General features: G+C 42.5%; 1 protein-coding gene across 3 annotated transcripts in view; it reads left to right on the forward strand.

The window, feature by feature from the left end:
* LOC119184305 (tyrosine-protein phosphatase non-receptor type 11) overlaps positions 1-17761 on the forward strand; it is a 167877-nt gene extending 150116 nt beyond the window's left edge. For all 3 annotated transcript variants that reach the window (XM_075888727.1, XM_075888724.1, XM_075888725.1), the window contains one exon: positions 5402-17761. In XM_075888727.1, the coding sequence (XP_075744842.1) occupies positions 5402-5444 (43 nt within the window). In that variant the 3' untranslated portion in view covers positions 5445-17761. The remainder of the gene's footprint in view (positions 1-5401) is intronic.
* Positions 17762-22302: the final 4541 nt, after the last annotated feature.

Consider the following 22302-nt stretch of genomic DNA (forward strand, 5'->3'; position numbering starts at 1 on the left):
GTCTGGTCACGAGCACTCAAGGTGTGCATAACTGCTTCCTGCCCTCTCCCTGTGTAAGCTTCGAGCATGCTCAAGAGAAGAAAGGGAGCACTCCACGAAACTCTTCGTTGTGGCAGCATTTGACTTGTAAGGCTGTGAACTGAGGCGATTTGATTGCTTGTCTTCCTGACCTCTTAACGGCTGCGGCAGATGTGTTGGCCAGCATCTGCCATTCTGCGTCAGAGTCCACCACCGCTTGTTTCCTTTGCTCACTCCCTCTGCTGCCGCTGTTCATGCACAGGCTTTCTCCTTCTCTTGTGCTTGTCATAACGCATAGCGCCATTTGTCAAGGCACACGAAACTCATTCAGCCACCTGCTCTCGTGAGCACACATGTCGACTGGAGGTAACCCACAGCAACGGTGTTAAGAAATGGTGTGTGCGGAGCAGATGTTAAAATAGGTAGGCAAGCAGACGCTGCAAAGCACAATGGTTCGTAGAAGAGCAGCTTCCATTTTTCTCAAGGACAGCGTCTCTCCTCTTCTACCGCTTTTTTAAAAGGAGCAGTGACATCAACTTTTGGGCATGTCGCGTTAACATGTAGTTATCAATCCCTTAGTAAGAATTCGGCACTGACTATGCAACAGAGGGATAGTATTGCCAGTGTCGAACTGAATTCAAAACTGGTGCAAAGCCCACCAATTTTGAGCACTGCCAAGCAGACAGCTCCTATGGACACACCCCATCTGATCACATGACCACAGGAAATGGTGACATAAGTTTCAGCTGACATTTTGTCTGCTCTGCACGCACATGTAAGCATGCCTTCGCTACCTCTGTCGTTGTTGCCACCGTCATCAGCATCCACAAGTGGCGATCTGAAGAATATGGATACACTGCTTGGCAAACCATTTTCGATTTGATCCTCTTCAGAGCAGTGATTCTGAAAGAGGCAGCTGGAGATGCATGCATGGGTGTTCGAGGTGAACGTAGCTTCGAATAATCGCACTCACGCTCGCGAACAAATCATTTGAAGTAGCACAACGAAAGTATAGGACTCGCACAAATGCACTGCACAAACCAAGAAATGCAAAACAAGGGAAGCCTTTGCCAGGCAGAGTAGGCACCGTGATGACCACACTTAAATTGTTGACTCACTCAGCGCCTGAGGTAGAAATTCGCTGAACACGTCAAAATACTTTCGTCACAATGTTGTTGATGTTGCATGGCGCATTGCGCCATCAAGCATTTGGACATACTTGAAATGGAATAACATTTACAAAACGGACACCGTTGATACTTCACTAATGATTACTAATGCATTCTGAGCATTTGAATGAATGCCACATCTCTAGTTTGATGTCACTGCTCTTTGAATCTGTCACTAGAACAAGAAAAATAGAGAGTTTGTTTCTGCTCACTCATCTTGCTAGTATCTTCTGGATGCCAACACACAGTGGTTTCGCATGGCGATTTTTTTGTAGCATGTATTTAAAAAATATTAAGAAACCTTACGGTACTGTTCTGACGCTTCATTGTCAACAAGTCTGTGAACATGTCAAAGAATGGTTGAGGGCTGTGCTTGTGGTTGCAGCACCTATTTTTAAAGCTCCTGAAAGTGAATGGTTGACATTATTTATTGAGTTGCTAGAGGTGTTTGTTGGTGGAGTGTCAGCTTCAGTCCTCTTTTATTAGCTTCACGAAACAGCTGCTCTGATGTTGTAAATGTTTCTTTATAAAGGGCTGCCACAAGGAAAATGAACCAACAATAATTGCGGCTCCTATAGCATGGGTATGAGCAGAGCTGTGGCAAAAGTTTTGAAAATAAATATTGGATGGGTATTCATTGTATTACATCTTTCTGCGTGACCACTTATCACGTATTCTAGCGCACACAGAGGCGATGAATAGAAGTGTGACACCCATACACTCCGCTGTTTTGCATTTGTTTTCACCACACCTTCACCTACGTTGGAATCATTCTTGGTTGCGTCATGCTAGTGGGGTCAACAGATAGGCGGTGGTACATGAATTTACCGAGCAGTTTTCATTTCTTTCATCACACTAGTATGCATGCATGTGTAGGCAACTGCCACCCTTTCCTGCCTAAGCACAATGATAGCACGCTTCATTCAAGGCTGCAAGAACATGCATTATTCCACTTAATTAAAGGCCAACTCCGGCGATTTTTCGGGGTCAATGAATCTCCATGAAATTCGCTGGGTATGTTCCGTTGCACATTTTTGTACTTTATGCCAAATCACAGGTTTGAGTGATGCATTTATCGTTTGCAAATGAATTTTAAAGATTTCCTCAAAAAGCTCACTTCACTTGCCAGAATTGTTGGCAACACTGTCTGTGTGACGTCATGTTTGGCATGTCAACGGAAGTGACGCAGCCGATGGCATTGCTACTTTGACCGCTACAGCGTTTATTGCGCTGTCCACTAGGCGACGGCGGCGATGTTTGGCACAAGTGTAGCACGCGAATGCTTTCTTCTTTCCTCTGTGGTGTTTGGCCGGTGCTTCACTGGACTGGCTTTCACAGTTTTCGTACTCCGCACTGGCGGAACTAGTATACGGCCTCCGGCTCTACCAAATAGTGTGTCATATGCAGACAGGGTGCTCACTGGGATTTTGGTATTGCACATTTTTGCTTATTAAAAATTATTTTCAAATTTTCTGAGCATTTCAGCTATTGGGCTCGTGACAAGAGTGTCTCAGGAACATAGAAACATCATTTCTTTCACATGGTCAAAAAGTCGCCGGAGTTGGCCTTTAAAATGAACACCATGCTGCTGCAGCCTCCGTTGTCCCAGTATGGCAGTGGGCTAGATGCTCGCGACACTTTTTCCATTCCAGGACTTTAGCCTTTCTTCATTTGTTGCGTCATTTGGCAAGCATGCTTTGAAGCAAGAACCGGTGTTTCTTTTTCAGACGAGCAGGATCGGTGACCTGTCTCCCTGGTCAGGTCCGCTCACACAAATTCGAGTGAACTGCTTCTATAGATGGCACCAGTGAAACCCAAAGATGCCCCTGTATATAAGGTGTGATGCAGTTAGCTGAAGCAAGGGTTTCATGGCGTTTATTGTAAAGGAGTACTGACACGATTTGGTGACATTGTAAAAAATGACATTTTTTGTTACCTTGGTGTACACAGGCGTATAAAATATTTTATTTAAGTTTTAAAGTTTTCGAGTATCTACACTGGACATTATCTTGACGAGTGACGATAGTGCCTGAATCCACAGGAATCAGGTTTCTGGACAACAATTCACTCATCGTTGTTTACGTGCACCACGAGCAGACAGGTTTGCTGCTAGTACGCCGCCACATCACTGAAAAGCCACCCCCTCCATATCAAAACCGAAAGTGTCTTTTTTTTATGGTACTGGTAATAAAAGTACATTTGATGCGTTCCCCTGCACCACATTATTTGTTTTAAGTTTTTCGATGCCAGTACTTTTATTTCGAACAAGTTTGAAAATTTTTAAAATTTGTGCCAGTACTCCTTTAAATATGTGCCACACCTTGTACTTGCATCCTCCCACTTGTTGGAATGGGCTTCAGAAGATAATAACTGGTGTAATGAAACTGAGGCCTCGAAGCATTCATGTCATAATGTGGCAGCCAGTTGTCATCACCTTTGTGGTAGTACTATCAGATATCCCTGGCTAATTCCAGCTGAGAAAGAAAAATTGACGATTACTTAACATGAAGCACAGAACACTTTCTTTCACCAGTTGCTTGCACTAATATATTATGCACCTTGAAATGACTTAATTTGCAAATTGGGCTGAAATGCATCATAGCAGCTGAAATGGTGCTCTGCATTTGCTCTCTCACTTGCTCATAATGGAAGCAGGCTGAAGCTCTTGCACTTCGCTTGCCGCATCGAACCCTCATTTGTTCATGGCTAAAGCAAACAATCGTAGATACCAGTCCCTCCCATGCTTGTACTGCACTCTCTGCCTTTCATATGCCCCGGTTTTGGCAATACAGTTGAACCCATTTGTAAGAGACATGCACTGGGGAGCCGTATTTTATATCAACCCCTATTTCAATATAGCCACACTGGTGTCTCGTATACTTATTTGTCTTTTACATCAGTGTCTCTTATAATGGGCAATAACCTTAGGCACAGGAGTACAGATACTTTTTCACACTGCATGCTACAGCATACGGCTCACACTCAAAGCATTGTAAATGTGTGGTGTCTCGAGGTGGTGACTGACACCACCACGCTCTTGGAGAGAACAGACACAGTTGACACGGTCGGTACAAACCAAACAATACACACATTTATTTAACTAATTTTGAACGACGATATCGTTCGCCGAATCTATACATCAACCATTATCAACACACTAGGACATTCGTATGCAATATTACCATACACTCCATGACAAATACAATAACATGACGAACACAATAACACACCCAGGGTGGCGTTGCCAGCGATTGACTTACCACGAGGGCCCCCGACGCGCAGCCCGCGGTGCCACGCACCGGGGACCCACGCTAGAGACAACTGTTCGCGGCAACTGCCACGCGCAAAAGAGGCTCACTCAAACTCTCGCCCACCACCAAGGCTTGCCTTCCGCCAGGGGTCACCGTTTGCGCTACACCATGATGATGATAGTGGTCATCAACGCGAACACAATGCCACCTACTGCCCAGTAGTTGTAACCCGATATACGGCTTTTGGGCGAGACACGTGCGCCACGCAGTGCGAACAACTTTACAGGGGGTGTCAGCACCCCCACAAATGTTAGGTACTTACATAATCTAAAGAGCCGAATTTCATGGAATTTTCAATGTATAAAATGCCTATTATTAGAGTACACTTTATAGAGAATGTGTGACATCAACAAAATTCAATAGGTTTGTTTCATTTGTGGCCGCTGTGACCGTCACCTTGTTGCCCGGTAAATCATCTTAAGTTATCTGTCCTATGTTCCAGATGAGATGCTTTTCCATTCGTTTGCCCATTTATGATTACATCCTGTGTTTCAGTACTCCTCACCCACTCAGATGCCTCAGCCTTTCCTTGTGCACACTTATGTACGGAAGTAGTTATTTCTTGGGCGTTGTTGAATTTTGAAACTATTTGCCGAATTTCCTTTATGAATCGCTGCTGTGAGATTTTACAGGGGCACAGTTGGGGTAAGGTTCTTGTGTGCCGTAAATGAGATATCTGAAGATAATACGATTGTTTGAATTGTAGGATTTTTCTGACTTGTCTGAACTGAATGCTCAAACATGTGACTGAAGTTTGGTTGAACGTACCTAAAAAAGTTGTGCGCACTGGGTTGCTGTGGCTCCAGCTTGCCGTAGCTGTTATTATTTCCTGTACATTGCCTTCTTTTCACTGCAAGAAATATTCATTCACAATGAAAGAGAGATGATTTTGTTTCTTTCCAGCATTTATTTCCATAGTTCTGGCCACAAGGAGCACCATGGATGATGACACTAGTGTCTGCCCTTCCATCCAGCCGCTGCAACTTAAAGGGACACTAGAGAGAAAGACCCTTTCAAAATACCAAGCTTTTAGAGGGTAAGCAGGGCAATTTAATGTCACAGACATAGTTCCTGATCAGTAAAAATTGTCTTCTGCTGAAGCCAGAGACTTCACATTTAATTGTGCTCAAATGCAAAAAAAGCACTTTGACATCCATCATTATGCGAGATTTCAGCGGGAAATTTAAAAGTGAAACCTGCTGTATTATCTATTAGTGAACCTATGGTGGTGAAATTACACTACAGTTTTCAAAGTATCATTTATTGGTAATTTACCATTTCACTTTAGTGTCCCTTTGAGTCTGCATTGTACACAAGGCCTCTTCTGCTTAATTTGCAAACCAATGTGATAGTGGGACTATGGCCTCCTTGTGTGATGCACCTTTGTTTGTATAAGTACAAATCAATATTGATGCTGATTACTGTTCAACTCGTTAATGAAAGTGGCATCTACATGCTGGTGCAGAAGCTTGATGAACTTGATTGCACTGCTTTAGGACAGCTTGCCTCCCTCACAGCTTTCGATAGAACGGCCAGCAGCATGCAAATTGATGGTGGGCTTGCAATGCTGACGAACATGAGTGAACTTGTTACCATTTTTCAAACACACTTGTTGTTCCAAGGGCATTTTGAAACACTTGAAACTAGACAAGTGAAGACCACACTTTCTTTTGTTAACTTGGGTATCGGAACATTCAGAAAAAGATTTTCTTGAAAAATCTGACATAACGTTGCCACCCGAAATCGGCATTTTATTCGCCACTAATACACACCTGCTCGTCTGAAAGGTTCACATGGGAAGCCATGTCATGAGGCGTTGCAGGCGAGTGTCACACATGAAGCCATGACTAGTTGCCGATATACAAAGTCCAGGAGAAGCGGCCAAGCAAAAAATATTGGAAGGAGATGGGCTGCTGCTTTCACTATTAAATAGCAAAATCAACCACCATGTTTATGTTGCAGGAGCAACGAACCCCCCAGAGCCATTCGGTCGACTGCTGCGTAAGTTTCTATGTAGGCATGTGCAGAGCTTGGTATAGTAATTAAAAAAAAGAACTCCTGGTGCATTCACTTCACACAACTTGAAGGCTTTCTTTCCGGCTCTTCAAAAGCTTTCTGCACCTCACGTGGTTTGACGAAGCTATGATGTCATGTGATGTAATCACGTGGAGTTTGAATGACGCCATTATTTTGGAGATCTGTGATATCAACACGGGACACCAAAGCCGATGGTGTGTTTAATTAAACATCTCACTAGATGCAATAAGGTTACAGAGTGCGCCCGAAGAGAAACCCATCTGTGTCGAAATTAAGAGATCAGTGCAGTTTTTACTTAATCCAAGATTAACTCATTGAATTGAGTTGAGTTTTATGATAGCTTCACTGATCCAAGTCAGTAACAACATTGCACCCTACGGCTACCTGTTGGAGAATGGAAATTTGTTCGTTACATTGGTAAATTCCAAAAATTTGTTTTGGTAGATTGAGTTTTAACTGTATTGCATACTGAAATCTGCATTAGCAGTAAAGCAGCTGCGGTTTTCAATACTCTTAGGTGTAGATAATAAAACTATGGAAGGGCTGCTCCAATTGCTTCAAACTGCTCCAAAAGAAAATCGCTGCTCTAAACAGCATTTTTTTAGTAATTGCTTCAGGATGACACTTTGGGGAGGAGGATGACCAACTGTTTAACCAACTCACAAGTTCTAAAGAAACTGAAACGAACCAGTGTGCTACTAGTGTGCGCCATTGTCGGGTCTAATCTCATTTATGTGAAAAGCAAATGACTCATTTGGCTGTTTTTTCTCAGCTAGATATGCAGGTTAATATGGTAAAATTAGCAGTACTGGCTCTTGTCTCATACCAATTATCTATTTGGCAACAGTTACATAGTGCTGTGGTTACTTCTAAAACGTGGCACTCAGCTTTTCCGGTTTGATTTGATTTCTTCAGCAAATACTAGTATTTTGAATTATAGCTCATTTCACAGCACATTTTTGACAACCTGCCATTGTTTAGTACATGAAATTCACATTGATTGTTGTCTGTTAAATATATTTAGTCAGAAATAATGATATTTACGAAATGCTTAGACAATGCGCTGAACTCCGATTAATTTATGGTAAATGTAATATCTGCTTCAAAACTAAGAAGGCACTTCCGTCACTGCATATGTCTTACTAAAGTTAATTGTAATAAGCGAAAACATGCAAGATATTGGCCCAAACACGCTGCGTGGGCTACAGCTTGAGCAGGTGCCAAGATTTGTTGCCATAGTATAAGAATTCTCCTAGCAAGCTCAGTATCACAATGTCGCCCTGAAATCATGGAATAATGCAGTGCCTCCTCTATTTTTTCTTTGCCTGTTGCTTCATGCCAGTTCCCATTGCTCCGCGCCTGGCGGTCTGTTTCTCCAAGTCACCACGTGGTGGCATCAGGTTATTACCCTCTCGCACAGTCTCTCTTTGCCTGACTCCTATGTGAAAATGACGCGCAGCCAATTCTGATTTTATGCAATATATCATTCACTCGCATTTGGTAATTCCTAATTTCCCTGTTTGTTTATGATAGCATATCACAAATAAGAGCGTCTTAAAGGTGTCTCACCGTTTTAACGTAATCGGAGCTCGAAGGAGAATGCCATGCTAACGACGCGATCAATGCCGATCAAAATATTGAAGGTTGAAGTAGTAAAACAAAACAGAGCAATTTTATATATACAAGAGGAAAATGTAAGAAAGTAATAAAGATGACAAGTAAAGAAACAACTGGATGAACTGAAACCACTTTTGTCAGCCCGCATTAAAGGTGCGCGGTGCAACGGCCTCCTTTGGTAAAGCCTGGCCACGCATTTTTCGTCGGTGTAGTCGACGGCATAGTTTTTGAACAGCGGCTTCCTGAACTTTCTGCATACAAGTTGTAATAAATTATGCCTTTGGCCTTCTTCACAACGGTCACAGAGCAGTACCGGGAGGCCAACAATTATGTCCACACTCTGCATAACGCACGTCTCTTATGGAGGGATGTGCGGTCTAGAAGGATCGCGTCTACAGACCTCTTTGGGCATGCAGAACGCACACAAGTGGTGTAGCATAAGCATCGTAGTAGGAAATCAGTTCGTTCGTGCTGGTGCCTTAGGACCAGGGACACGCAGCACTGGCATTTCGTTTTCTCAACCGCAACACGGGATATGTAACCTTCGATGAGAGCGTAGATATCTGGCGTAGGAAGAAACGGCCTAAAAGAGCTGCACAGTTCATGCAGCAAGTGCTGCGCTGAGGCTGCAGAACAACTTGGCGACATGCTCGCTGCTCCTAATAATGTTTCCCGTGGAAACAAATGAGCCTTGTACGTTGTTGGCGTGTGAAGCCGCAACGATGCATGTCTTCTCGAGGCCCGAAAGAGCGCTTCTCACATCTAGCATGTCATTACAGCCAGCGCTGCGTTGAAGGGTACAAAAAAAAAAAAAAAACGGATTCAATAGAGTCACTTGAAAATTTTCTGCTTAACACAAATTTGAACCCTCTGTGCAACAGAAATGTGATGCACTGGACATTGGTGACCGTGGTGAATACGAGTGCATTGTGAGTTTCCTTTGTAAGGAATTTCATTGGTACGCTTGCATTCTTGCAATGTATTAAAAAAAAAAAGTTCCAACCAATGAAGCCTGGTGTATTCAGGATCAGTGAATTCTCTAGTCTGGATGGTGCTGCTGTTGACGTCCATGATAGTAAATCATCTGCTCACATTGTTCATGAACTCGACGGTTGGGCCAGCACTGGCAGACTTCGCGTCGCACGTGTGCTCTGCTTGCTTGATCTTTCATAAAAGACAAAGCCACTGTCACGGCTGGTAAAAACAACTGGACGGCTTCACTCCCATTTTTTTTTATGTTTGAATGTTTGACGGATAGACGTGTTTTCTCATGAGAAAACGTACCGACTTGAGAGTCAAGCCCTGCTGCATCCTGTAGAGATCCTTTATGTAAGTTGATGAAATTTCACCATTTCTTCCTAATTTTTATGCTAGAAATTGGGATCTGATGTTTTCTATAAGATGTGACTGATCAAATGCCAGAAACAAACTTCGGCTAGGGTCACTGGGATAAGACACTCGGGTTTTTGATTTCCCACACGGCAACACTTTCACTGCAGCGGCGTTTATTTTGTGGTTATCAGTCACTGCTCGGACTATCTTGAATTCCAGCTGTTCTGATGATGTGCTTGGTAGTTTCAGTGAGTAGTTCACCAGTGCAGGCTGTAGTGAAGTATCCCACTGGGATTCGGAACATAGTGTTAAGGCCACACAGATCAAAAAGCACAAAAGCAAGTTCGCTAGTTCACTCCTTTCCAAGTCGGACAAAACATTGTTTAAAGCGCCCATGTCGTCAACGTCTCCCAGAAAGACATCTCTTTGCTTGTTGTATTCAAGCCTTTGTTTGATCCTGATTTCATCTACGACGAGGCTGTACAGTTTGGCCTGCCCCGTCCCGAGGCACTCCATTTCAGCGTTGAGCCTTTGCTTCACTAGTTGACTGAAACCTATTTCTCCGGGAGTAGCTCCCAGGTACTTTTGAAGCATAGTTCTACACGGGAGGGCAAAGAGCTCTGTCATTATATATTCTTATGGTTTGGTTGAGAGGTTCCGCAAAATGACACATTGTCTTATAGTGGTTTCCCATCACTCCGGTTTTTTCACCTTGTAGTTTAGCACTTGATCCATAATAACTCTGGCTTTAGTGCTGCCCTGATTCGAGATCCTACCGACTTGAAGAAATTTGCTCACGTTGCACTCCTCTTTTAATTGTTTCAGCTCCTTTTTGTAGGTGTTGACTATTGCCTGCAGCTTTTCATTTCGTTGGTTCCATGCTCTTGTCACGCCATTTGTTTCGCTCCAAGAAGGTCGATGCTGAGCTCCTGCTATCAGCTTGCGCACCAACTGACCTCAAGGCACGTGCACCTGTTCCCTCTCCTGCTGGATACGCTTTTGTTGTCTCAAAGAACTTTGCGAACTGACAGTATTCGCTATCCGATGCCAAAGAAAGCAAGTCTTGGATGTTGCTTGAAGAAGCACTATCTGGTTGTTGCCAGCTACAGCTGGGCACACTGACTTCTTCAGACCTGTTCGCGTGAACTTCTGGTACCAATGCAGGGCGCAAATCGGTTTTTGAACTTGGAAGACTTTCCAATGCATCCGTAGAGGAAACCAGTTTCCTCTTTTGTATGCTGCTGCAGCTTCTCTCCTTAGGTGGATCCTTCTTCATGTACGCCGGGTAAAGGGGAAACACACTCGGCACCGCATCAGACTTTAGCATGCGCCTCTTCGTATATTCGCGGAAGTCAGCTTCCACAAAATTTCACAAAATTCCACAAAATTTGACGTGGAATTCGGCACCCAGCTCTTTCGCGTGATCACTCTAGTCATCGTTCATAAAGTGCCGTGTTCGCTGGTATCTTCGTGAAAGGACACTCCTATTTCTTTCTTTCATTGGCTAGAGGTACAGAATGGAACGAAACAGTAGCTCATAGTGACTGATGGAACGGCAAGAGAGCATCACCACCAAAGCATACAGATGAACGCACAACTGCCACTGTGACCAAACGACAGTTTAAGCTTGTCCTCTGCAAGTTGACTGAGACACAAATTAATTATTGGGTAAGAGTAATTTCAACTTTATGGTTATTTGCACATGAATACTACTTCATTTAGTGCAATGGCAACAACTCCGAACTACGTTCGGGATTCTTTTTAGCAGACAGAAAAAGCATGAAAGGTCGGCGCGCGAGCGACAGAGAGCATCGTCTGCTAGAGGCTAATACAGTGCAGTCCACTTATAACGATACCACATATAACGATATATCGGTTATAACGATGGGTCGACTTAACAGTCTCATTTTATGCATTGGGGCTATGGGGAAAAAAACCATATATAACGATATGTTATCCACCGCATATCGGATACAACGATGAAAAGTTTGCCGTGGACGGCATGTTTCATTCAGAATAATCGTAACATTTAGATTGATAAGTTCCTCTGAAACGAACTATGCCGAGACAAGACGAAAAGTTAGCGTAGGCGAGCACGTATCTGCCGCCACTGCAGGACAGCGCCGGCAGCGCGTCCCGGCCGTTCAAAAAGCCGAGGAGAGCATCGCGAGTTGGCGCGACGCGCTACAGATGGCGCCAGCTGTGTCACGTTTTGCGCCTCGCCGCGCGTCGACCGCGGAGAGGCTGAGAGAATTTTAAAAAAAATGCGAAAAGCAAAGCGCCGCGCTCCGCGGCTCCCCGCCTTCTACAACGGCAAGCCGGCAAGCTACTCGTAGCTTGCCGAACGAAAGCGGGAAAGAGAGAGAAAATAAAAAAAGCGAAAAGCAAAGCGGCGCGGCGGCATGGGGGCGGGGCCTCGTTGGCATTCCGGCTGTGTACCTCTGGCTGTGCTTTCTTCCTCCCACTGCTCCCACCCCGCCGTCGGTCAGTCTCTCTTCCTCAGCGAACCCGTGATGCGTTCTTGGGAGTAAGAAATAAAGTCTTGTTTTTGACATCCTACTATCTACAATATTTATTAATTGGTGAAAATAGCAAAATGAAGCCTGGAGCTACAAAAGGTACGTCCGGCGACGATTTTTTGGCGGCAGTCCAGATATAACGATCACCGGTTATAACGATCATATTTTTAGGTTTTCTCGACATCGTTATAAGTGGACTGCACTGTAGAGCAGAGCCGTCTAGCGCTATAGGGGGGGGGGGGGGTGTAATTGAGAGAGTAGCAGGAGAGGGCTCAGCGGGAGCGGCGGCGCTCAGGCGACAGCACAGAAAAAAAAAATAGAGGCGGCGCTCAATAATCTTACAATCGCTCTAGATGGCCTTGCATGTCTCCTGCTTCAGAAATGTTTCAAGGGCTGTTGGAGGATATTTTAGTCCCTTCATCGCACTCTGTATAATGGCAAAGGTTTGTGGTTCTCACTTGGGTAGCTCTGACTTTATCACCTGGCACTCATAAGCCTTTGGCGTGAGTCGCCATGTGAGGGCAGAGAGTTTTTCTTGCATGATGGGATTGGAGTAATTGCCCACCTTTGTGTGAATGATGAATTCAGCACTATGCCTGGAGAAGGGCCATTCACCAAATGTGATCAGGTCAGCGACAGCAAAGATAACGAGCCATCATGTAGCCTGTTGAGTGTTCCTAGCTGATATATCAATGGCACACTTTTTGACTGCTTGCCTCTGTAATAATACTTGGTGTGTTAAAAAAAGAGTATCAAACTGTGCTAATTGGGACTTGAGTGTATAAGACTGTGCAGTGCTATTGCCACATGTTGGAAACCGGAGCTTCATGTTGTTGAGTCCAGTGCTGTTCTTCATCCACTTTAGGTATAACTTGCACAATACAGATTGTATTTAAAAGGATGTGGCCATAATATGCTTGGCAGTGCTATTGCTTGCAGTAAACATGCCGTTCTGGTGAATGCTATGTAAAATATGTGCGTAGCAGCAGCTTAGGTACATATAACCTTATGAATATGTGCTTTGTTCTTATCTGCTGTGAGGTTAAACGGATTGTCCATTACCATACTTGATGTTTTGCCAGTACATCAAAGCATTAGTAGCATCAATGTATGCCTCTTCATACACGATCTGCATTTGTGATAAGCTTGGATGCGCCACGGCGGCTGGATGCAAGCGCGTATGCTTTCAATGGCAGACGACATGAGAAGCTACAGTGTCAGAGGCAATTGCCATCAGAACTGCCACAGAATATCAATACTGTGGTGAATTCTCGCTAACACCAATAATACTGCATTGTATCAATTGTTCGTTGTTGTTTTTTTTCACTGCTTCTCTGTTATCGCAGTCATCACATTCAGTTGAGTTTATTTTTATTACAGACTTCAGTTTTCCAACTACTTGCCAGGCTTCCTGCATTTCTTTTTTCAGGACCACCTGCTTGCTTTTTGGCTGAATAAATAACCACTATGCTCATAGCAACATTACATCAGATTGACCATGAATGGCTGTAATGCAGATAAGCTTGTAATGCATCATCTGAACTTTCAACAAAGTTATTCCTATACCTGCGAGATTGCTTTAACGACTTTTAACTCTTAGTAGAATGTGCCTGGCAGGGCTAATTTCAAGTGTGGGACAACAAACGTTTGTATTGTTAATGATGCAATGTGATGCTAGGTAATGTGAGAGAATGCTCACATTCTCTAGCATCACATCTTATCTGACATCATAACTTTGTTTAAAGGGTTTCACATAAATGCGTTCATCAGAGATGGTGTGTGAATTTTATAAGTGCTCGCAACAGGATGATAACAGCAAATGGCAAGGTATATATGGCTCTTTACTAGAGTGACCAATAGTATTTTAAAACGAAGCTGGCAATCGCTTAACTTGTTTTCAATAAATCAAAAAAATGAACAAAGTTGGCGATCTCAGTTGTAAAGAAACCAACAACTACTCCTTAACCTGTTTTATTTAGTGTTGTAGGAAACTTACCATTCAGTGTCCAATCAAGGAATGATAATGCCAAAAACACTGAAATGTTTATAATCACGTTTTTCTATCTGCTTAATATGAAATGATATACACATGCTGCAAACTATGAAGGGTGAGCATGGGAGGGTTTTATTGCTGGCTAGGCATGCACTCGCTGATCATGCATCACCTGTTCCACTAGTCGCCACGAAGGCAGCACAACTTCTCAGTATGCTGCTTGTTCCTCATGACCCAAGCAGCACAAAATGGAGATGATTATGGTTTGCATGAATTGTTCTGCTAGGCTGCGTGATGTTTCGTTGAAATGTGATTTGAAATATATAAATCGTATTCAGAATGCCAGAAGTAGGCTTCAATCTATCATTAAGATTTCATCTTTTCATTTTGACCAGGGTACCGTGACACGTTCTGACCAGTTGTCGGTCCCAAAATTTGTGCATAGCCTTCGTTTTCTTGGTTTAATGCAAATCTCTGACAGTTGCATACATTCTGCCAATGTGTCTCCTGCCAATTGCAAGTATGAAAGCCTAAATAGGTGTGATAACTTTCTATTCTAGAGTGCTTTCACAAACATCTAGTGGCTGCTGACACGCAGGTCGCAGGATCAAATCCCAGCTGCATTATCGATAGAAGCGAAAATGCTGTAGGCCCGGGCCGTGTGCTCAGATTTGGGTGCACGTTAAAGAACCCCGGGTGGTCAGAAACTTACAGAGCCCTCCACTACGGCGTCTCTCATAATCATATGGTGGTTTTGGGACGTTAGACCCCACATATCAATCAATGCTTTCACACACAAGTACGTGCCTTTGTCAATCAGCTGAACACTAGTACATAATGCATAACAGATTTTCACAACCAGTGCTGGGATCGTTAGATTTTATCACTGGTCGCACACTCACCAGTGCCATGGCTATTAAAGCTGGCTGGCACCACTATTGATGAAAGTAGTGAGGCCAGGTGTGACTCTCTGTCCAATAAATTTACCTGTATCCTTAGTCTTTCTTTCGTGCTCACTGTTGCAATGCAGTGCAGAATGCAAGATACCGTGCTGCGAGGTTTGTCCTAAACAGCCCGATTTCATTTTTGTGAGATTGTTGTACAAGCATTAGCTTCCACGTGTCATGTGAAAAATGTTTTGTGTAATAAACATGTTTAGAAGCTGTTACAAAAAACAAATTTAGGATGTTTCATATTAAGTTACCAGTGGCAGCTACAATTTTCCAAGCCTGCTTTTATCTGAATGTAGTGATGTAACCTAAATAGTGAAGAATTTTTACATATTATGCTAGGTCCTCCAAATATGTTAGCTGTGACCATCTTGTATATTGGAAAAATAGGCCCTGTGGTTACATGTGCTCAGTTTCATCACCTGTTCAAGCACCAGTATGTGTAAAGTAGGTAGGTTTCAATAGTATTGAAGAAGTTTGTGTGTCACAGGAAAGATCGTCTTGTCCTGTCCTCCCCTGGTGGTGTGATGGTGAACTCAATTTTCTTGTTTCGTTTTCAGAATGGGAGGCTGAACTAAAAGCGTTTGCATCCAGCAGCCATGGTGTTATATGAAAACGTTTGATCTTGAGTACTGAAGTGCCCATTCGAAAAATTATTCAGTAAGGCTACCCATATGTGGCACAATCATCGTTAGGCACACATGAAGTTGCCAAGCACTACAGTTGTAATGATTTGGGCCAAGGTCGGGGCATCAAAATAAGTATGGTTCAGTTAGACCAAGAAATGTCATTTTCTGGTGTACTATCGGCGTGAAATAAGAGGTGAACATTACCAGAAAGAATGAGAAAAGTCATGCCAAAATATACTAGGAAAACCTGACGTTTCGAAGCCGCTTCGGCTTCTTCCTCAGAGGTGAGAAAGCCAGAGATGTGCGGCGCATATATACAGTCCCTTGCTGTGCGTGAGAGGCTCTTCATGACTCGTTGCTAGCCCTGGCAGTAGAGCGAGGGCAATGTCCCTGTGGAGTGGTTGATGTTTCCCGCTGTCTGCTGAATGTGCCAGGATTCGAAAAGGGTCACCGGTGGGTGTTCCTTTTTTTCCTAGAATCACTGCATCATCCTGCTACTGCGCTTTGTTGACTGTTCAGAGGTTGTTCTTGTGCTGTCGCATTAGCTTACTAAGATGTGTTGGTTCATTCTGAAGCAATGAACATTAGTGAACATTAGCTTTGGGAAGCCCTAGCAGAAGTATATAGCGCACACCATCCAGTCATGATAGGCATGCACACCAGGATTGGCAGCACTGCATGATCACCCTCCATTTTCGCCGCTGTAGGGGGCAGGCATGGGCGCTCAGAGCACTTTTAGTTGTTTAAAATGTACATCTTCTTCCTTTGCAGCTATCAAACAGTATCGCCATATAGTGGCGTGGCACAGTGCTGCCAAACCGAATGTGTCAATGATAACTGTAACATTGTTAATGATTGCCGCTGTTCGTGTTTCTACACATGTGCTCCTCAAGAAACCAGGTTTGCTTTCCCTGCAAAAAAAAAAAGTGAGTCCTGTGGGAGGAGGGTTTTTTGCTTGACTGAAACTTGATTGGCGATTCCTTCAGCAGTAGCCATGCACTTCATTCCAGGCATCTATACTTGTTTTGTCTCATCACTTCTCCGTCTTTATCGATTTTTGGTAAGAACAGCAACTGCTTCTGAAGCTTCTAATTTTTTAATCTTCCTGCCCTGTGAAACAGCTTGGTGTTCCTTCTTCAGATGAATATTGAACTGTAGTAATAGTCTAGTTGTTTCTGTTGAGGAGCCTGTATAGTGGCTTCTTCACACCCACTTTCATTTCAAGTACTAAAGGTATAAAATTTGCACTTTGTTGGCATTGGTTGCTTCCACAAGAAAGGCTTTGAGCACTGTTCATTTGTTCACATCCAATGCACTAAAACTTTAGTGCAGCCTTGCTGTATTTTGCTTGCAACTGTTTTCTTGCTGAATTTTTTAACCTTCAGTTTGTTTTGTTGTTACAATCTATACAAGCGTACCACTGTGGTCAGTGATGGAAACATAGTGGTGTTACTAGTGGACTTTTTCCGTTTCTTCTGTCTTCGACCAACTGAGTCGCATGCTCATATTTTCCCTAAATGTACTAAAACTGTCAATACAGGTTCGGATGAAAAGGCTTTCGTATTTAGGACACCGACGGTGTGCTTCATTGAATGGCGCATTCTGGAAGTTGCATTTACCATTGCAATATAATAGCCTCCAGACATCTATAAAAACATGAGCACAGTTTCAAATACTTTTCAAGTGTGGATTAAGGTGTGTTCATAATAGTGAGCTTGTTATACTGCACCAGAAAACTGTCCAAATGAGGCACGACATGGTTCTTAGTTCTTGAATGCCAGTCGGGAGCAAAGGCCACCTTGCTTTGGGCTCAGCAAGGGGCATTCTTTGCCTGGAATGACTAGGCACAGTGCAACATTTTATTCTGTATTCTTTGATCTGTCTGTGGGACTGCATTTGAAGCAGTAAGTGTGGTGCAATCTGTTGGTGCTTTCCTGTTGAAAGAGTGTCTAACCGTCCAACGTGTTTGGCCTCAAGTTCAGCACCCTTCCCCTTCTATATAGTTGTTAAGATGTTCTGTTGCTGTCGTTCATGTAGTACTTGGGATGTCCAAAGATGTCACTAAACTGGATGGCATATGCATGTTACACAAATTATGTATGTTTTGTTCAGAGCATGCTATGATAAACATAGTGCAACTGACAATGTTTGAATGTATGTACTGCAAATATATTCTATAAAATGGAGTACAGTGTGTGCTTTGTCCTTTTTGCAATGTTAAATTCACTAAGAAGTATACAGAACCCCTGCCTGATAGAAACTGCAGTGGCATCATGTGTTAGGCTTCAGCTACGGTAGGTAACTAGGAAGTTTGAACACTTCCAAGAGGTGGTATTCACTCATTTAAAGGCTTGCCCTTGGCTTTATGACACAAAAAGAGAACTTTGCTTGAGAGAATTAACAGGAAATATTCCAAGCTCTAGACGTGACGCTGAGGGGGAAACATTGCAAAAATGGGACAAATGAAGAAAGACCTGACAGTTTTCAGGAGAAAGTTGCATTGTTAAGATGTGCCCTTCCTAGCTTCGCCAAGACATAGTGCATGGCGACTAGAAACATTGCAGAGTTCCAATGCTCTTTCGAGAAACGTTCTAAGAGCATTCATTATTAGGGCACTTTACTAATTCCAATTAACCTTCACTCTAATTATGTGCTTTAGGTATACCTTCAAAAACAAACTTCTAAAGACATTACAAATTTTTGCAGTCCCTTCTGCATCTTTCTAATATAGCCAAAAATTGCTTGTTAAAGTTATGGTCATATTCTAATTAAAAATTTCATCTACTACAGATACGATGCAGTAATATATAAATATATATTATATATAATTTGGAAAAAGCTTTTTGTTATGCTAGCTGCTTTGCAATTGAACGAGAATTTCTACCAGAAAGCTGCAGATGTCAGCTGATCTTAATTTGTGGCAATTTTCGAAATGCGGAGCATTTCTTAGATGTCGCGTCTTCCACACACCCACTGGGCATGCTCACGCCTCGTACCAGCCCAGGAAGACGCCCACAAAACTGTTGCTCCCCTCCCCCTATCTCCCCTCACAAGGCTGATGCATGCGGCGTCTGCTAGTAAAAAAAAAAAAGACATCTCGTGCTGCACAACACTCACTGCCCACACCGTATATGCAGGCGCTTAGGTAATTAATGTTAAGAGATGTATTATTAACAGTATTAATGTATTTTTGGGAACCTACTTGAATCAAATAGCAGAATGTTGAAACAAAATATTAAATAATCAACTTTGGAAGTGCAGCTTCCACTAGTCCACCCCACCTATGCTGACACCCAATATTATCAGTATGCATATGGCCCCAACTGTAAGCGTTCGGCGCAAGGCTACCTAGGATTATTTTTTCTATGGGGGGAGGTGCAGCAGAATGACTAACTTTGGCAATTGGTGATCGCTGTGAATAAGTGTAAATATTTTAGTATACCCTGAAAAATTTACTTGCGGAAAAATTTAGTTGTGTAGGGGGTTCCGATTCTCTTCCTCTTCCCTCTTTACTTACGGGCTCCTGGTTCTGCATGCGTTTGACATGGTATATATTTTTTTTAATTTCAAAGCTTTCTGAGCACAGCTAACTTGCAATAAATAAGCTCAGTAATTTTTCTAATGTTGTAGCCACCTGCCCAACGAAGGACGAGTCAAGGCAGGAGAAATCATAATAAAACACGCCCTTTCTAGATAATTTTCTATCTCTCACAGGGATTTTTATGGAGCTCCAATTCAGCAGATTGGCGTGTCATACTTCAAAGGTTATGCCATCATGTGCTAGGCATGTACTTCCTCCGTGACACGGCGCTTTCAGTATGGATGGATGGATGGATGGATATGGCTGTACCTTATAGATTGGGCGTTGGCTAGCCCCACCAAGCCGTAATACTTAATGAACCAAAAACTAGATTTTTTTCCCCTTATATAGTTAGGTTGAGGATTCGTACTTTGCAGTGAAGGGTTTAATTTTCACTCGTGCCTTTTTTTTTTTTCATTTTATTGAGGTTGTTATGACCACATTTCAAGAAATGCACAACAATGATTAGACCCATAGTCATAGGCTAGTAAGGGGTCTAACGGGAGAAAGTATACAAGCAGAATACAATTTGTATATAAGAAAAAAATCAAAACATCAAAAAACGTTGATTTTTCAACAAACGAACAAAAATACAAGAAGATACACATTGTTGCACTTTGTTCATAAATAATGAAATAATCAAGTATAGACAAAACATCAAACTATGTGTAAGGCTTAGTACATGGTCATTACTATTGATCTACATGTAGCAAATATTTTTTTAGCGCGCTCGAGAAAACCCTAGAATCTTTAATCTGAAGTGGTATGTTGTTCCACACTTTAGCTCCTACGAACTCTAGTCAGCGTTCGCCATACACGTTTTTAGTTGGTGGAAGATTAAAATTTCGCAATGTCGTGCATCTAGTGACGCGGAACGAGGAAGAAAAGATAGATACATCGAAAGGTACACTGTGTGCATTAACATTGTTGATGGTGACTGCGGTTTTATGCTGCCGTATGTAATCAAAAGGCAGAATATTCAACTTGTGAAACAAAGACTCACTGGGTTCATTATATGCCGCATAATCTATAATTCTAAGTGCACGCTTTTGTAATATCCGGATAGGATCAAGGTAAGTTTTAAAGGTCCATCCCCATGAGTCTAAGCAGTATGATAGATGACTATGAACAAACGAAAAATAAAGGACTCTGAGAATATTTCTGCTAAAATAATTTCTAGCAGCCAGTAGTATACTGCAGCCAGATGCTAGCTTAGTACAAACAGAGTTAATTTGTTTTTTACAGTGTAATTGGCTGTTGAACACTACACCGAGATATTTAAATTCATTTACATGCTCAAGTTGGCAGTTGTTCATTGTAAGTCGAAATGACTCGCAGTTTACATTACGGTAACAAGAGTGAAAAATGGTGTATTTGGTTTTGTTTGCATTGAGTATTAATTTGTTCACTGTAAACCACTTAAAAATATTTTCTAGTTCTTCATTAGCTCTACATTCTAGATCGGCTATGTTATCGGCAGTAACTATTAAAGCTGTGTCATCAGCGTACATTAGCAACTCGGCCGATTTGAGTACGCATGGCAGATAATTTACGTATAGTGAGAATAACAGTGGCCCCAGGACGGACCCCTGAGGTACCCCTGTCTTTATGTTTAAGAATGACGACGTAAGATCTTGCATGTTGACCATTTGATGACGTCCATCAATGTAGTTAGAAAAGAGGCTAAAAACTTTGCCGCGGAATCCATAGTGTTTTAATTTCATAAGCAGAATATTATGGTCGACGGTGTCGAATGTCTTTTTTAAATCAATGAAGACAACTGCCACAAGAAGGTTGTTGTGCAGTGCTTTGTTAATCTTCTGTGATAACGATAACACAGCTGTTGATGTGGAATGGTGTGATCTAAATCCATGCTGCTCCGGGCAAAAAGCATTATATTTTTCTAAGAATACGCGCATTCGTTTTCCAAGAATCTTTTCAAATATGGTGTTTATAATACTTAACACAGATATGGGCCGATAGCTTGAAGGATCAAAGCGATTGCAATCTTTATATACCGGCACAACTTTGGCGTTTTTTAAGCAAGATGGGTACGTCGTCTGTAGCAAGCAATGGTTAAATACGTGGCACAAGATGAAACTCAAAATATCAATGTTATCTTTACTTTAGCCACCAATCAGAAACCTCCTTCTAGTTAATTCTACCCGCTTAAAGTCTATTTTTCCCTCCCTGTTCCTAAACCCCAGTGCTTTGAAAAACTCTGCGCCATCATCCTGAACTATAGGCTGAAGCCCTTTACAGAACATTATCGAGTGTTCGGCACTTTCTTAATTCTCATTACACACACTGCATACCGTGTCTACCCCTTCGTATTTGGCCAGATATGTGTTTGTTTGCAATACTCCCATCCTGGCCTCAAACATTAGAGAACTACCCAGAGTATTATCATAGATCCTTTCCTTGGCAATTTCCTGCTTAAAGGTTTGATAGATCTCTTGTGCGGGCTTCTTAATCATGCCAATTCTCCACATGTCAGTCTCCGTTTCCTTCACTTTCTTCTTAACCTATAATTCTTTTTGGTTTGGCCCCCTGCTGTTTTCCAAGTATTTACCAGTCAATTTTCCGGTTCGCTTCCTCTATTTTGTATTGACATTCTTCATGTAGAAGTAGCTGAATACCTTCCTAGCCCAACGCTCCTCCCCCATTTCTCTGAATTGCTTCTCAAATGTTATCTTGCTGCTAGCTTCCCTGCCCTCAAATGATGCCCATCCCATATCACCTTGTACTCCCTGATTTAGTGTATTTCCGTGAGCTCCTAAGGCAAGCCTACCTATTTCATGTTGCTTAATTTCTAATTTTGCTTGAACTTCTGATCTCATGCACAAGAACGCATTGCCGAACGTCAGACCAGGAACCATGACCCCTTTCCATATTCTTCTCACAACATCATACCTATTGTAATTCCACAGTGCTCCGTTTTTTATCACCACTGCATTCTTGTTACCTTTATTCATCACGTATATTTCATGTTTCCTTAGGTACTCGTTCCCATTGCTTATTCATACGCCCAGATATTTGTTTTAATCTGTTATTTCTAGAGTTACCTCCTGTATTCTACGCTCACTACCTTCATTATCATTAAAAATCATGACTGCTGATTTTTCCTTACTGAATCTGAAATCTAAC

This window comes from Rhipicephalus microplus, chromosome 3 (assembly GCF_043290135.1).
Source record: "Rhipicephalus microplus isolate Deutch F79 chromosome 3, USDA_Rmic, whole genome shotgun sequence".
NCBI classification, from domain to species: Eukaryota; Metazoa; Arthropoda; class Arachnida; order Ixodida; family Ixodidae; genus Rhipicephalus; species Rhipicephalus microplus.